Source organism: Sturnira hondurensis, unplaced genomic scaffold (genome assembly GCF_014824575.4).
Source record: "Sturnira hondurensis isolate 20B ecotype Veracruz unplaced genomic scaffold, ASM1482457v3 Scaffold0022908, whole genome shotgun sequence".
In the NCBI taxonomy this organism is placed as follows: domain Eukaryota; kingdom Metazoa; phylum Chordata; class Mammalia; order Chiroptera; family Phyllostomidae; genus Sturnira; species Sturnira hondurensis.
The window spans coordinates 8145368-8161123 of NW_028095539.1; the positions used below are offsets into that span (position 1 = coordinate 8145368).

Here is a 15756-nt window from a genome sequence, read left to right on the forward strand (position 1 = left end):
TTTTGGGCCAGACTCTCCAGAGTCACGTAAAAATTGCTCTTCGGCAGTTTTGGTCACAGACTCTGGAAAGGACCATAGAATGGCCCTGATTTCAGGCCCCTTTGCCCCAGAAGTATCTTCACGACTTCAGGCTTTCAGTGACGTGACTTGAAGCTCAACAGCATGTGCATTTCAACAGGGTTTTATGCTAACCGGAAACGAGTGATTTCTGGGAGCCAGGCGTGTGGTCTGCACCTTCTCAGGGGTCCCTCCCACCTGAATTGAAGGGTTGCACGGTGCTGCTTTCAGACTTAAGCTAATGCCAATAAGCACCGGGTGTACTGGGTGCTAGAATTGGCTCCACAACCTGCTCACATCTGAAGTGCTTCCCAGCTGATGCCTCAGGGCAGTGGGTCGGTGGGGGACCAAACCCAGCAGAGGGGAGTGAGGGTGGTGCCCTGGGCCAACAGTGCGGAGCAAACCTCTTTCCTTCGGAGAACACCGTGAGGACAACACCGTGAGGATGGGGCCTGCGCAAGGCGCTCTCTGGGACCCACACTTCATCCAGAGAGAGTCAAAGATTCAGTATAGGCATTTATTTAAAAATATAAATATGGAAAAATAAATAATCGAGTAGACTAGATCAAATGCCCCTGGGTTTCCAAACATTCAAAACCTATGCTTTTCCCAGGAGACGGGGACAGATGAAGGGGTGACAGGCTCTGAACACTGAGAAGCGGCCCAGATGTGGTGGGGGCACTGCCCTGGTGGCAGCTACGCTGCCCGGCAGATGTGCTGCCACAGGGGCAGGTGGTCTGGAGCCAGCAAAGCCAGGACGGGAGGCTCCTTGGGCCTGAAATGTTGGCCAGCCCCTCCTCCAGCCTGCAGTGGGCCCCTGGTGGCCCCCTGGACACTGGCTTCAGCCTGGTGATCGACTGGGCCTCGGCTCGGTGCTGGCATGTGCCCCAGGTTGCCCCACCGGCATCGCTGAACAGCCTCCCCGGTGCCAGGCCAGCCTGCTTGCTCAGACAAGGAAAGACTGGAGGGTGGAGACCAGGACCCCAGCTGCGGGCATGGCTGTGCGGACACGGGGATGGGAGTGGGCACAGGTGGGCTGGGGCCGGTGTGGCGTGGCCAGCGTGGGGCCCAGGCTCCGCCTGCCCCATGAAAGAAACGAGGCCTCCTGCAGGGATGCCAGGCAAGCCAGCAGCTGGTTCTGGTCTAGGGACGAGGGCCTGCCTGTGCTGTGGCCCATGGCCTGCTGAGGAGGCAGGACAGCGTCCAGGACAGCCTCCGTCAGCGGGTCATGAAAGGTGGAGCTGTCCCAGACAGCAGCCTCTCCTGTGCTCTCTGGGGAGGGACCACCTCTTCGGTCAGACTCCCTCAGGAGACGGCGCAGATGGCACTGGAGTGCTGTGACTTCAGGGCCTGCCTTCTCCGGATTTCTTTGGAAATCCGCCTTTTAATCCCGATTAAGTACAGTTCTCGGTCAAACTTGCCGGCAGCCAGTGGGATGCTGTGGGGGGAAAAGCCGTCAGGAGGAGGGGCGCAGAGACCCCTGTCTCACAGGCTGCCTGGCTCGTACAAGCCCGAGTGGACACTGTGAGTCCAGCCAGGGGTCCAGCCAGCCCTGGTCTTGACCCTGTGGCCTGTCGCTCTGGCAGGAGCCACTGGACACTCCACGGCAGCTGTCTCCGCCTGGGGCTGCTGCGACCCTGCTCCTGTCTGGGGGTGTCTGGACACAGACAGTGGCCTGCACCAAGGTCCGGAGGTGGCCCCCCCAGAAGTGGGCAAGGGCTCTGCCCTGTCCCTGACCCCCACCGCTGCCTGGCACCAAGCCCTGGGAGTGGAGGGGCCAGGGTACTGACTTGTCTCTTCCTGGCCTCACTTTCACCCGGAACAGGCCGTACACGGGGCGGTGGTCAGAGGTCCTGAGCCCAGGGCAGGAGGAGTACCAGAGTGGGCAGATGTCGGCCTTGTGGCGGCTCCGGTACACGACCCGGTCCTGCGGGAGGAGCCCACAGGCAAGGGACTTGTGACGTCCAGGCTGCCTCGGGGCCTGACCTGCCTGCCCCTCCCCTACCACCACTGCACGAGCCTGTACCCACACCCACACCCCGTGCTCACTAGGGTCAGGCGTCTGGGTGTCCAGGCGTTAGGAGGGGCGGGTGTGCCCAGGCCTTTCCCTGGTGGCCGCGAGGCATCGTATGCCCCCTCAGCACTGTGGGAGCCGCAGAAGCAGCTGTTGTCAAACCTGCCCCCCCCCCGCCGCCACCTCCCCGTGCTTGTCCAGAGGGAGGCTCAGGCCACCTCCCTCGCACAGTGCCCCGAGGAGTGCGTGGCCCTAGGGACTGGCAGTGCAGCATGTGCGTTGAGCCAGGCCTCAGAGAGCCCGGGTCTGGGCACCGGGGCTTCAGGACGAACCTCGGGAGTGGGGTGTGCTCAGGCAGGGCCCCGGGCCCCCCCAGCATGGAGCTGGCACTGCTTTCCACCTGGCCGGCAGGCCGCACTCACCGTGTAGGACGGGGTCCTCTGCTTGGACGAGGTGTCATACGAGTCCTTCCCGATGTCGAACTTGTACGATGGCAGGAAGTGGATGTCTGGCTCCTGGAAGCCCTTGAAGATGGTCCCTGGGGTGGGGGCACGTCTCGGACTACTGGCGTGGAGCTCCCGCCTCACCCTCCGGGGCCTCCCCTCCCCAGTCGTTGCCCTCCGCCCCTGGCCTCACCCTTCTTCATCTCCCGAGTGAGCTGGTCCAGCTGCAGCAGGGCGGGCACGCTGGTCCCTGGATCCTGCTTGAGGATGGCCTCCACGGCCGGCCGCCCACCACTCAGGCGGAAGTTGAAGTCTCCGAACCAGAACACCCCGTCGAAGCGCGTGGTGACATCCGCTGGGGCCCAGCCAGGAAGTACGTGAGCCCAACCTCCCCGCATGCCGCACCGCAGTGATGGTCCCCGCCGACCACAGAGTGAGGCCCATGCCACGCCCCCAGGAAGGGAGGCACGTGAGCACACCCACCCCCCGCCGCCCCGCTTACCAGAGTCGGAGCGGTAGGGGCAGGTGTCTGGCACGTTCCTGGGCAAGGCCAGGCCCTGGATGGTCCTGCTATAGTCCAGCAGCCGCTCGCTGACCTTCCCGTCTCCAGCTGCCAAGACAGAGTGGTGGGGACCACTTGAGGGGCAGCTCTCTGACGGCAGGACAGGTGCTGGGGTGGTCAGTCCAGACCCTGCGCCACAGCAGCCAGCTCTCACCACGCAGGGCCTGCGATGATCACCCACCACGCCTCTCTCCAGAGTGGAGCCTGTGGGATGAGGCCACCACGGCTGCCAGGGCCTGGCAAGGCTGGGGCTGCAGGGCCCGTGAGACGAAGCAGAGGGACCCCTCCCTCCCTCCCCCCCAGGGAGAGGAGCCCTTACCCGAGGCCCGGTCTGGGTGCAGGCGACTTACAGGTGAAGTGAGACGTGATGAAGAGAAAGGAGGTGCCGAAGAAGGTGAAGCCCACACCCAGGGCCCCCTTGGTCTTGATCTGGGACACGATGCGTGTGGTCACCGTGCAGCTCTCCACCTCTGCACAGCAAGGAGCACAGCTGACTGCCCCGCTCTGCTGCCTGCGGCCCCGGCGGCCGCACTGCTGGAGTCAGCAAGCTCGTGTTCCCGGACAGGGCCAGGGCCGAGGGGCCGGCAGGGAGAGGATGGGTGCGGGCGGGCGCCTACCTGAGCAGAACCAGATGAGGTCCCGGCGGATGAGCACGGAGACGTGCAGCGCCCCGTGGGCCGCCGAGTGCAGCATGACGTAGTGCGGGCCCAGCGTCTCCTGCAGTCGCACCTCCCACTCCCGCCTGTGAAGAAGTCAAGGCCACCCTGGGGAGGGGACCGGGCCTCCCAGCTCCTCGCCCTGGCACCTTGGAGGAGTTGCCCGGTGGGGGTGGGGGGGCGGCCTCTGTAGTCTGGCCTGGCACCCGTGTCTCCTAAGGAGGGCAGACTGGAGCCACACAGGGGCTGCTGGGCCTGCTGGGCCAGAGACTTGGGGCCTCCCTGCGAGACTGGCTTCCTGGGTTGGGACACTTGAAGGGATGCCACAGGCCCAAAACGGGGGCCATGATGGGAGCCAGGTCCCGACCCCCGCTCAGCTGTAGGTGAGAGCTCCCGGCCCACCTGGCAGAGGTCTGGGAGGAGCCCTAGGCCAGCACAGCTGTGGCTGCATGAGGAGCTGCACCCCTTGCCAGGTGGCCCAGGACAAGGCCACAGGTGTGAGGCCAGAGGACAGGGAGTGGGAGCCCTGTGGGCCCTGGGGCGGGCCAGGGACGCCATCAGGGCCTGGCTGGAGCCCGGAGCGCACCAGGTGGTGGGGCCACAGGCCGCTGTGCTCACGGTCTCTCAGAGCAGCTGTTCTTCTCTGGAAGGAGAGCCTCACTCGTTCTGAACTCTCCAAGTCGCGGTCTTCGAAGGCAGGTTGCGTGTTTGGCCCAGGCTTGGCGGCAGGGGGTCTTGGCTTCTGGTGGCGTCAGCCCCGAAGGCCCACTGCGGCAGTGCCACGCATGGGGCCGGGAGGGACCGATGGACTCAGGGCACAGGGGTGGGGTGGGGCCTACCTGTCAGAGCAGCCCTCCTGGACCCCGACAACGTACAGGTCCTGGGCGTAGTCGGCCTCTGCGGGCAGCAGGAGCTCGTCCAGGTTCGCGGGCGGCTCCTGCGGAGAAGCAGAGCCTGGCCAGGAGCCGGAGGGGCCCAGAACGGGGGGCGCCTGCCCCCTCAGGGACCCCTGCCCCCTCAGGGACCCCATGGCCCTCCTCCTCCCAGGCTGACATCACCAAGGCCGAGTCTGTGCCCCCATCCTCACCATGCTGCCCCCCAGCTGCTGCCTGTCAGTCACACCCGGCTCCAGCCTGGACCCTAAGCCTGACCCGAGGTGTCCACCACCACCGCCCCCCTGGGCCGGTGTGCCGCAGGGGTGCAACGGGTCCCGTGGGGAGCTAAGCACCCTTGCCCATTGTCACTCCAATCTGTGGCTGCAGTGCCACCTGGCTTTGACCCTGTGAGCCCTGTGGGCCCTGGACGAGGGCCAGGCCCCATGGACCCCAGCAGAGCCACCAGCCCGGGCCCCTGCCTCCCTGTCCAGCTCAACAGAAATCACTTCCGTCCCCTTCAGGCGGCTGCTTTGTCAGGGCCTCCAGCTACGTCAGCCAAACTCATCCGAATGTCGCCCGAATGTCAGCCGGGACACTGCCACAGGGAGGGGTGGCCCTCCTGTCCTCTCCTCATCAAACATTCTGACCACTCTGCACACATGGGCAATGAGAGGCCTTGGGAAATGGCCTCGTGACCACATGGGTGGTGACAATCCGTCCCTCACCCCACGGGCCTCAGGATCAGCCTGGCCCAGGACGAGGCCCCCAGGCAGGAGGAAGGAGGGGGGAGACTGAGCACTAGGCTGAGGACAGACCTCACCGCGAGAAAGGGGCCGGGGAGACATGGGATTAGCTGCACAGAGAGCCGGGGGGACCGTGGCCGGCGGGCTTCCCTGGAAACCAGGTGCGGACCCAGCCCTGGGCTCTGGGTGGGCCGCAGCGGCGGTCAGGATGCGAAGCGTCCCTCCCACCTGCCCGACCAACAGAGATTTCCTGGGCACCCCTAACTCACAGGCCGACCCCAGGCAGGTGCAGGGCACGAGCGTGTGGAGCCCCAGCAGGCAGGAGGCACGCAGCGGGAAACACGCAGGCGGCCCGCCTGGGATGCCCACGGGATCGTCAAGAGGGACCCAAAGTAGATGAGGGGCCCCAAGTGACAATAAGCCAGTGCAGGGCCTTGTGTGGGGGTAGTGGGGGGGCAGCTTGGGGGCCCTGAAAACAACAGGCAGGAACCCAGGCCACCTCCTGCTTACCTTCTGGCCCTGCATGTTCCAGGTGGCCACGAAGAGGGCCACGTTCCGGTCCGGGAAGTACCGGGCCAGCTCCTCTGCCCCCATCAGGGCCCCGCTCGCCAGGAGACTCCCTTCCAGGTAGCTCCTGTGGATGGGGGGCACAGCCTGACTCAGGGTCCAAGCAGATGGACCTTGGGCCCCCCAAGTCAGGGCTGTGGCCTGATGTGCTTCAAACAACCTGCCCGGCCGGGTTGGGAGTGGACACCTGGTCAGCGTGGCAGGAGCCCCGATGGGAAGACACAGGAGAAAGGCAGGCCCGAGGAGAACGGAGAGGGGAGGGCGGCATTGCAGCTGGGCACCCCAGGACAGTCGGCCCCCAAACCGAGCTCCCAGAAGAAGTCCCTTCTCAGGAGGAAGTTGTGGGTGGGCGCAGTGGGCTCAGAGGTCCCTCTGTCCCCCACCTGGTGAATTCACAGCCGGAGCCAGAACCCCGAGTTTGGGAGTTGGGAGCACAAGGGGGGACAAGGGCTGGCACCCAAGTTCTTTCCAAGCCACAGGAACGTCAACATGCTTACATATGAAAGACGCCTGGGCACCCCTCATCTTTGGTGCTGTGAACCCCTCCCACCGGGTCCCAGGACACCAGAGACGTGTCGGGAGCCTGCTGGAAGCAGAGTGTGCACCCTGGGGACCTCCCTCCATGTGCCTGGGCCCTCGGTCCAGCAATCACGTGTCTGGCTGTCCTGGCAAAGCGCTGCAGGTGCCAGGTCTGCGCGGCGCCCACCCTTCTGGCAGGAGAGCCCCCGGGGTTACTGACAGGGACTGGGCCGTCTCCACCTTTATGCCCCGACCCAGTTGGATGAGAACACACCATGTGTTCCCCATGGAGCTTGCTTCTGAACCCTAAAACTGAGGCCAGAGATGTCACAGCGCCCTCCCCGCCCTGGGGAGGCCCTACCTGTCCCGGACGTCCTTGGCACGAATGGGTGCCAGGAGGCTGAAGGAAGACTTGGCGGAGCGCAGGGAACTGTCGTCGCAGGCCAGGGGGCTCAGAGGCCGGCTGGGGCCCAGGCTGCTGTGGGCCCGGAACAGCCTGGCCTGCAGGCGGAGCTTGTAATCAGCGTGGTCTGCGTCCACCTTGTTTGCTGTCCGCAGGGAGCTGGAAGCGACGTTCCAGTCCAGGGCTGGCGGCAGGTGTGAGGGAAGCCCGCTGGCCAGCCTGGGGGTGCTCCCGGCCAAGGCCCCGTTCCGGTGCAGGGTGTCCAGGGAGGTGCCAATGAACCCGGAGACACCGGGACCCCACGAGGAGGGGCTCCCGCCCCCACGGCCCAGAGTCCCGCGGGATGTGGGGATTTCCTGCCAGGAGGTGCTCAGGCGGGTAGGGGAGCGAGTGTGGGATGGGGGCCCGGGGCCCTGCTCCTGCAAGGAGCCCCTGGAGGGGCGGGCCCCGTTCTGGGAGGCCAGGTCCTCTCGGCTGCTCTGCAAACGCCTGCTCCCCCAGCCCTTCTCATCCAGGGACAGCGCTCGTTCTAGCCTGGGCCTCGTTGGTGGCTTTGGGGTGAAGGGTGTTGCTTTAGCCGGAGGGTCTTCATTGCTGATTTTTGCTGGAATGTTCAGAGGGACCACTGGGCTCTGCTTGGGCCCAGGGCAGTTGTCGGTGGGCAGGGACCCTGGGCAGGGGACCAGGTCTTTGTCCGTGTTGGGAAGCTGTCCTGAGAGCATTCTTCCTTCTGGCTGCAGGCGACCCTGGGCAGTGGGCTGCTGGGGAGCCGGCTCCGAGGGCCCCAGGGAGACTGACTTGGATGGCATAGTCCAGGGGCCCAGCACACCCAGAAGACAGCTCCTTGGGGGCTGCTGGCGATGCCCAGTGTCAGGGATGCGCGGCCAGGTGTCCCCAGCAGCTGCAGCACGGCACGGAGAAGACCTGCATGGCTGAGGCCTCCGGCCGGGGAATTCCCCAAGGGCCTGAGGGAAAAGTGCTGTTACTCCCACGAACTTAACTTTCTTGAAGGACAGCGATGGTGCTGGGTGACAGTGGACATGCCAGCGGCCACCCGGCAGGGACAAGCATCCAGACATCCCAGCTTACTGCCCCCTCCTAGGGATGGGTGAGGGCCCTGCCCCCTAAGCCAAGAAGCCACCTTCCCAGTCACCTTACCCCTCCTTACGAGGGCACTAGGTGCGGGATGAGAATTCCCACCCCCCAAATGAAGGCAAGCTAAGGGCAGCTAGCTCACAGGCACAGCGCCCCCCGCCCCAACCCCCTCCCAGCCCTGGCTCCGCCACAACCGCTGGCCCACAGACCCTGCCCGGTGAGGTGAGCCCCCGACCCTGAGCAGGTCTGCGGCGCAGCGGCCGAGGCCCTGACGCAGGGCCAGTGATCCCGCAGCAGCGCCCAGGGCAACGACTGCTGCGGAGCTGGGGGTGGGACCGGACCCGTGCCCCGGGGTCACCGCGCACAGACCTCACCCTCAGGTCATCTCGTGACCAAGGGTCACCCCACGCCCCAACTCCGCCCCCAGCGATCACGGGCCACAGGCCCTGCCCGGAGTCACCCCACGCCCCTACCTCTAGCCGGCGCCCGCTCCCCAGCCCCTGCAGGCCTCAGCAGCCGCCTGGACTACCGGCAGCCAAGGCGCGGACCGACGCCTGCAGTGACCTCTGGCGGCCGGAGGTCCAGCTGGCGGAGTGAGGACGAGTGCCGGGGGCGGGGCCAGGTGCCGGGAGACCACGCCCCATCACCGCCTCTTCTCCTTGGCAGTAAGGCGGGGCCCGCGTCCACCTCAACCCGCCCAGCCCTCTGCCCACCCCTCCTACGCCGGGGTACCCAACCCATCTCTGCGCATTTGACCAGTCTGGCCCTCCCCTGCCAACGCAACCCTAACTGCCCCCTGGTTCCACATGCTCACGGAGGGCGGGGCGGGCTTCAGAGTAAACTCACCCCTGCCCTCCCCCCAAGCAGAGGGGAGCCCTGGCTGCAGGCTGGTCCCTGCCACACCTGTGGTGACCAGGTCCTGGAGGCTCCCAGCTTCAACCAGCAAAAGCAAACAGCAGGAGAGTGCTCCGAACCCAAAATATTTTTATTTATGTAACAATTTGCAGTGTAACAATCAGCATTTAAGAAAAATAACAGCTCCCACCAGCAGGAAGCATCTTGAATCAAAAGTCACTAACAGAAAAAAGGGCTGGGGGGCCTGGGGGGGAGTCCAGCTGGCCTTGGCCCAGGAATCACACCCGCTGACCCAGGGACGCAGGAAGGCCCCCAAGGAGGCCGGACTTTCCCAGGGGAAGAACACGGCCCCGGGGCGCACAGGTGTGTGACCAGTCCGAGGCCTTTCCCAGGGGGTCAAGTGAACCAGGAAGGAGGGAAGGGCCGGTGCCTACCACACACTCGCAGGACCCTGCACTGAGGTCCCAGATACCAAGCAGAACCAGAGAAGGGAGCTCCTAATGATTTCTATAAATACTTCAATCTCTCATTTCTTTAGAACAAACAACAACGTGAGTGGTTTTAAGAACAGTCGATGAAGCCTTAAAGCTCAGAGTCCAGAGAGGGGAGCGCCCCCCAGCTGGCTCCTGTGGCTGGGCACCCCCACCTTCGCTGTGGAAGGGCCCATGTGGAAGAATCCAGGGGCGGAAGTATCAGCTTCTAGAGCTTCTGGCAAGAGACCATTTTAAGCCACTTTCTTCCAGAAGCGGCCAGCCCCACGGAGCGTCGCCCAGGTGGAGGAGCGTGTTGGCCAGTGGGCCCCAGAGCCACGGCACAGGTGGGACCTGGACCCGGGTGCAGGGTGTGCTCTGACTGTGCGCCCGTGCGTGCAGCCCGGCCACACCCTCAGAAGGTCTGAATCGATAAACGGTGATCACAGTATCAGCACTGGATGACCAGTGAGGACCAGTCACAGGTTGGGTGGCTCTCCCCTCCCTCGTGGACAGACAGAGCAAGTCCCCTGGTTGCAGGAAACCCCCCTGGTGCCGCCCAGGCCACAGAAGCCTTGGGGCTGCCAGGGACATCTCTGCTGCAGGAGAGAAACGCGCTGCAGGGGCCAGGGCCTCCCCACCCGACTGAAGGGCGACTAAGGTGACTCCACCCGCCGAGAGCACTCAGGGGGACCATCTGCAGAGCCCTGTGCCGGGCTCCCAACACTGGGCTGGGGAGCGGGCACCTCCTTCCTTCCGGTGTCTCGGAGGAGCCCTGGGATGGACCTGGCAGCAATTCGCATCGGGTTTCGAGAGACGCCTCAGTTCCTGAAGTCCCAGGGCTGCCCTGCAGCAGAGTCCAGCCACGTTTACTGTGTCATTCCTAAGGGACTGGAAGGTGTCTCTCGACACATCCTTTCAGGTGCAAGGCTCTAAGCCGAAGTCAGTCCTTCACTCCAGGTCTCAGAGGGGCTGTTGGATGGGCTTTGGTGACAGGGGCTGGGTGACAGGGGCTGGGCGTCATCGCTCGAACGGGAGGTCGCAGGAGAGTGGTCTTAGCACCCAAAGCTAATGCGGAACGGAGGCCCGTCTACCTCAATGCTGGGTATTTCCTTTGGCCAATCCTCCCCGACCTTGAACTTCCTGAGGTGGCAGAGGCCTGAAACGACAGGAACAGCACTGACGTGCCCGCCCCCCTGGGGGTGGGGTTTGGCCAGGGCCTGGGGAGCAAGCCAGCACATGCCCTGACGTCAGATGGGTGTGTCCACCCTGTCCCCTTTCCAAGGCGTGTGGCCACTGGACCCAGCCTAGTTCAGATGCCGGTGTGCCCTTTAAAGGCGCAGCAGTGTGTTAGGGGCTCCAAGTGAGGCCATCTCCAAGGGTGGAGCATCAGAAGACCCCAGAGGGCACACAGGGAGGACAGGGAGCCTTCCTCGAGAGTCCTGAGTCCTAACGGAACCAAGGGCTGAGGGGTTCTCGTGCAGACACAAAATACAAGCAGCAGGTAACGGGAGGAAAGGAAGCCACCACCGAATCTTGAGGTGGACATGCAGACAGGTGACCGGTGGTAACGGGACACCTCAGTCCTGGGAGTGGAGGGAGGAGAGGCCGAGCAGCAGCCTGCAGACACCCTGCAGACTCCGCTGAAGCCAGGGCCGCAGGGGGCGGCAAGGCCGGGTGGCAGGAAGGGCTCTGAGAAAGGGGCCGGGGTCCGCGGCAGCGAGGCGGGTGTGCGTCAGGATGGCCGGAGTCAGGGGAGGCGTTCCACTCCCAGCCCCCTGCAGACTCCCGCTCCCACGTGGCTCCCCTCACCTGGCAGCCAGCCTCTACCACAGAGGCAGGAGCCCAGAAGGGAGACGGGAAGAACAGGAGCGCAGTCAGGGCGCTGATGAGGGGAGGGGAGGGGAGGGCATGGGCTGGGGGGGCCAGGCCTCTCTGGGGCCCCGTCCCACCCCTGGAGCCGCCGTGCACGTACCTGTGCAAACTGTGTGGGGTTGTAGAAGGGCACGGCAGCCCCGGGGGCGCCTACGGCTGGGGGCTGGTCACTGGCAGCCTGGAAACCAGAGAGCTCAGATCAGCGAGGTAACGCCACACACTCACGAACACACACCACGATGGAGCGAGGACTTACGACTCTTGAAAACGCCACAGAAGCACACGGAAGAGACCCCCTGCCACACCCGACAGACCACGCAGTGGTGCACAGAGAAGCGGTGAGAGCCGAGGGCCGTGCAGCGTGCACGCCCCAGCAACCAGGCGGGCACAGCCCCCGCGCAGCCTGTCAGTGTCGGGGCAGCGGTCAGCGGGCCCGCTTGGTCACTTCAGACCTACAGCGTCTGTCCCCAGAATTCAGGGTTCGATGTGCAGAGAAGGCCGCGCCAAGCCTTCCGGCCGGGCCGCAGGGGAGGCTGAGCCCCAGCTGCACACCAGAGACAGAGACGAAGTGCCCTGGCCTGCCCGGCTGCCAAGCGCCCTCCCTGTGCGGGACGGGAAGAGGAACCCCGCCTCTCGGAGGCGGCCCGCCCAGCCCTGTGCGCAGTGAGAGCCGCCAGCCTCGGGTACCTGGTTAAGATGCTGGCTCACTTCACGCGACAGGGAACTCATTGAGCTACAGCGCGAAAGCTACGAGACAGCGAGAACACAACACAGAGTCAGCCTGCAGGCCGCGCCGCACCGCGCCGTCGGGTCGAAGAGCCGAGGAGCCGGCAGGACTCCCCTGGGGAGAGCCGGACAGAGCCTGACCTCCCCATTTCGAGGCAGTTTTGGTTAAGAAACAACCATGAACAGGGGAGTGGGAGGAGGGGGGGGAAGGTAGAGAAATTAAGCAGCATAGACGGTAGGTAGAAAATAGACGAGGGGGAGGACAAGAATAGTGTGGGAAATGTAGACGCTAAAGAACTTGTGACACATGGACATGAACTAAAGGGAGGGGAATGGTGGGGGAGGGGTGTGCAGGGGGGAGGGGAGTGAAGGAGGAAATGGGACAACTGTAATGGCATAATCAATAAAATCTACTTAAAAAAAACAAAGCCGTGAGTGTGGGGGTGTGTCCAAGCCTTGGCTAGAGCCGCTGGACCGCACGGCCCTGAGGGACACAGGCCACTGGCGGGCCAGGCTGTGGGACTGGAGTGTGAGCCCAAAGCCTCACTAGTCCCCGTTCCCAACGGTTCTGCTCAAACTCGGGTGACTGTGCTTCTGGGGGCAACACGTTCCAGCCGGAGAAGCGTGTGACCTGCCTCTCCCTCCCACTAACACTCGTTTGTAACGAAGAGGCTGCGGACAGGACAGGAAGAGGGCGCTTCCTCGGCCTGGACCCTGGGCAGCGACCATGCGTGGCACCCTTACCTCGCCCCCCGGGGAGCCGTCCACGGGGCAGGGGGCCGGATCAGATGCAGGGAGCGAGGCTGCCGAGCCGACCACCTGCCAAGACACACAGATGCAGCCCCGCCCCATCCAGCCGACCAGCCCCAGCGGGCGGGCAGCACAGGGCCGCACACCGCTGTGCCCCCGCAGCGCCTGGTGGAGAAGTGGGGTGCGAGCCCACTACACGTGCACCCCAACGTCCCATCCCGCCAAGCACTTCCCAGTGGCCTGTGCCCTGGTGTTATCTTTGCCCCATTTCCCAGAGCAGGAAACAGACCTGGAGAAAGGACCCCCAACTTTACAGAGGGGTTAACGGGGAACTGGGGTGAACCCCTGTGGGTCCAGCTCTGGGCCCCACACTATGTACCATCCTACGTCACATGTGTGTTAAACACAAGACCACCTCTCTTTGCTGCCCCGATCTCTGTCAGACCGTCAGTACACACGCCACACCACGCGGGGCTACTGTGACCCCCCGGGACACGAGCAGCAGGCTGCACAAAGTCGGGCCTCCGGTCTCGGCCCGGGAGGAGGGTATTCCTTCCTGCTCCTCTGTACCGGCTCACCTTGGGTTCCGAGGAAGGCTCTGGACGGGCTGGACCCCCAGCCGGGGCGTGCCCCTCGCTGCCAGCCCCCTCTGAGGGCAGGGCTCCCTCTGCCTCTGTGAAGGAGACAGTGGGGGGCGGTCACATCCTAGACCCCAGTCCGCCTGCTCTCTTGGAGGAGGGGAAGCGAGGCCCTCTGCACCCGGGCCGCCACTCCCCTCAGGGGAGAGTTAGGCCATGACTCTGAGGAAGGGTCAAAGGTCTGCCTACCTGGGTTTGGTCCACACAAGGGCGCGGGGAGTGGGAGTGGGGCAAGTGGGGCAAAGAGGTCCGCAGGGGCCAGGGCTGGGTCGGCACGCTGGGGCCCACCCGGGTTGAGGACGTCCACGTAACGTGCGCGCGTGCCACCTGTGGTGAGGGGGCAGAGGGTCAGGCTGGTGCACCGAACGCCCCTGCCTCCATGCGGCACCCCCACACTGTGGCCAAGGAGGCGCCCCCCCCACGGACCGCCTCTGCCCTCGGTGAGGGCCCCCACACACAGACAGCTGCACGCCCCTCGCTAAAAGTGGCCGGTCGGGTCCCCCTTTGTGCTTGAGCACCGCCACGAACTCGGGGGGCCGGGAGGACACGTGGGTTCCCCGAGCCAGCTTCGTGTCTGGTGCGTTACCTGCTTTCCTGGAAAACATGTTCACGGAGGCTCTGGGGGGCCCTCCAGGCCCAGGGGCGGCAGCCTGCGGAGCCTTGGGCAGCGACACTGGAGGCGGGGGTGGGGCTTTCTTCTGCAGGGGGACAGCGGGCTCCAGAAGTCTGCTTCCCAACCCAGGCGCCTGACGTGCCACAGAAGCCCCAGGTGGCAGGGCCTCCTCCCAGGCCCCCCTGCCCCCCCATTCCAACGGACCTCCTCCTCTGGTTCACTGGTGTCCACCCACCGGTTCTTCTCCTGGTCCCAGACAATCTGCCACAAGAGAAGCAAAGGACAGCGTCAGTGGAGAGGGTGGGCAGCCCCAGAGTCTGAAGACTGGTGACTCGTCAGAACCGGGAAGGCGTGTCCTGGAGTCATTACGGAGCTGAGAGTCTGACAAACGCTGACGGACATGCTGGAACACCCGCCGAGTCCTTGAGGGCTGCGCTCGGACACTCACCGACTTGTGCGTGTCTTCTGGCAGAAACGCTTCTGGCCTCTTCTTCCGGATCAGCCAGGAGAACCAGGACTCGCCGCCCTGAACGAGAACCAGGACACCCGCCTGAAGGGCACCGCGCTGAGTGACTTGGCACAGAGGGACCCCTATGAGAGCCCGCTCACATGCGGTCTCTGCGGGAGGGAGGCGCTCGCAGACACAGGGAGTCCACAGTGGGGCCGGGCTGGGGAGGGCTGGGAGTGGGGGTTTCCTGGGGACCGAGTGTCCGTGTGGGAAGACAGGCCATCCTGGAAAGGACGGTGGTGGCAGCTGCACAGTAGTGGGACTGTCCCTGCTATTGCGGAGCCGTGGCAGAGACAGTAAACGTCACGTTGCACATTCGACCACAACGGAAACGAGGAGACCACGTGGGCTGTGGCTTCCACGTGTGAACGCCACCACATGTGCCGCCCCCACCCCCCTGGCCCGAGGTGCGCCAGGCGGGCTGGGAAAGTTGGTGTGGGACCCCTGAGCACAGCCCCCTTCACCCCCACACAGAAAGAATGGCCTGCTGGGCTGTCTTGATCATCAAACACCACACTTCAGTCCTAAAAACAGGGTGGTGGCAGCTGCCCAAACTCGCCAAGCCGCTGCCCCCATCTGCAGGGGCGTGGCCTGTGTGCACGAGACTTGTCCACCTCCCGAGTCACACACGTCCCGAATGAACACTGCCTCCGCAGACACCGGCCACTACAGGGAAGCTCGGCAAACTGACTCTGCTCAAGCTGCAACCCACATTCCTCGCAGATGGGGCCAGGAGAGGAGCGGGGAGGATGGGGAGGGGCCGTGAGCTCCACCTGTCCCTCAGGAAATGCAACTAGGGCCCAGGGACACATCACCCGCCATCAGGACGCTGACGCAAGGACTGAGGGCACCCACCCTGCACACGGGAACCAGGCCTGGATGGCCGGGGCCACTGCAAGAGAGGCCGGAGAGGTTGCCTGCACCCGACCCAGCAGTGCCCCACAACGCTGGACACACTGGCCGGGGCCAGGGCCTGGCCCACTCCTGGAGAGCCCCACGTGCCCACGTCGGGAGGAAGAGCAACAAGCTGTTGGCACCTGCAAAGCAGGGATCACTGCCCAAGGATGAGACGAACTTTTGTGTGAAGTAAAGTGACGGCCACCACTAATCCGTGGCAAGAGTAGTCGGAGGAAGGTCACCCCCTGGGGGAGGGTGCTGACAGGTCATGGACATGCCGGATCCTCTGGAGGGCTAGAGCTGTCCTGGCTCTGATCAGGGCAGTGTCACACGTGGGTGCAGACAAGACCACCCACCAGGCTGGGCACCCTTCACTCACTTCCCTGAGTGCTCATCTGTCCCCAGACATCCAACTTCATGAGGAAAGAAAACCCTCATTCTTGTCCCCTCCCTTGTAACAGGGGCAGAGCCCCTGCCCCTCCCCCGCCGA

At 64.5% G+C, this 15756-nt stretch overlaps 2 protein-coding genes across 11 annotated transcripts in view; both read right to left on the reverse strand.

The window, feature by feature from the left end:
* Positions 1 to 560: 560 nt before the first annotated feature.
* INPP5E (inositol polyphosphate-5-phosphatase E) lies at positions 561 to 8467 on the reverse strand. 2 transcript variants are annotated; one of them, XM_037036596.1, is made up of 11 exons: positions 8408 to 8467; positions 6798 to 7804; positions 5861 to 5984; positions 4572 to 4669; positions 3694 to 3818; positions 3427 to 3546; positions 3017 to 3124; positions 2708 to 2869; positions 2494 to 2609; positions 1848 to 1984; positions 561 to 1495 (listed from the first exon to the last, which is right to left on the reverse strand). In XM_037036596.1, the coding sequence occupies exons 2-11, from the start codon at positions 7646 to 7648 to the stop codon at positions 1363 to 1365; spliced, it is 1974 nt and encodes a 657-aa protein (XP_036892491.1). In that variant the 5' UTR covers positions 7649 to 7804; positions 8408 to 8467; the 3' UTR covers positions 561 to 1362. The 2 variants fall into 2 exon arrangements, with proteins under 2 accessions (XP_036892491.1, XP_036892490.1); XM_037036595.1 differs by lacking the exon at positions 8408 to 8467 and having other exon boundaries at positions 6798 to 8100.
* Positions 6369 to 15756, reverse strand: part of SEC16A (SEC16 homolog A, endoplasmic reticulum export factor) — a 32289-nt gene continuing 22901 nt past the window's right edge. For 5 of the 9 annotated variants that reach the window (XM_037036588.1, XM_037036592.1, XM_037036590.1 and 2 more), the window contains 10 exons: positions 14310 to 14387; positions 14066 to 14122; positions 13835 to 13946; positions 13438 to 13575; positions 13189 to 13283; positions 12605 to 12679; positions 11822 to 11881; positions 11235 to 11312; positions 9743 to 10418; positions 6369 to 6381 (listed from right to left, as the gene is read on the reverse strand). In XM_037036588.1, coding sequence (XP_036892483.1) covers positions 10350 to 10418; positions 11235 to 11312; positions 11822 to 11881; positions 12605 to 12679; positions 13189 to 13283; positions 13438 to 13575; positions 13835 to 13946; positions 14066 to 14122; positions 14310 to 14387 — 762 coding nt within the window. In that variant the 3' untranslated portion in view covers positions 6369 to 6381; positions 9743 to 10349. Of the gene's footprint in view, positions 6382 to 8901; positions 10419 to 11234; positions 11313 to 11821; positions 11882 to 12604; positions 12680 to 13188; positions 13284 to 13437; positions 13576 to 13834; positions 13947 to 14065; positions 14123 to 14309; positions 14388 to 15756 lie in introns of those variants that run through there. The other 4 variants (XM_037036591.1, XM_037036587.1, XM_037036593.1 and 1 more) reach the window with 4 other exon arrangements.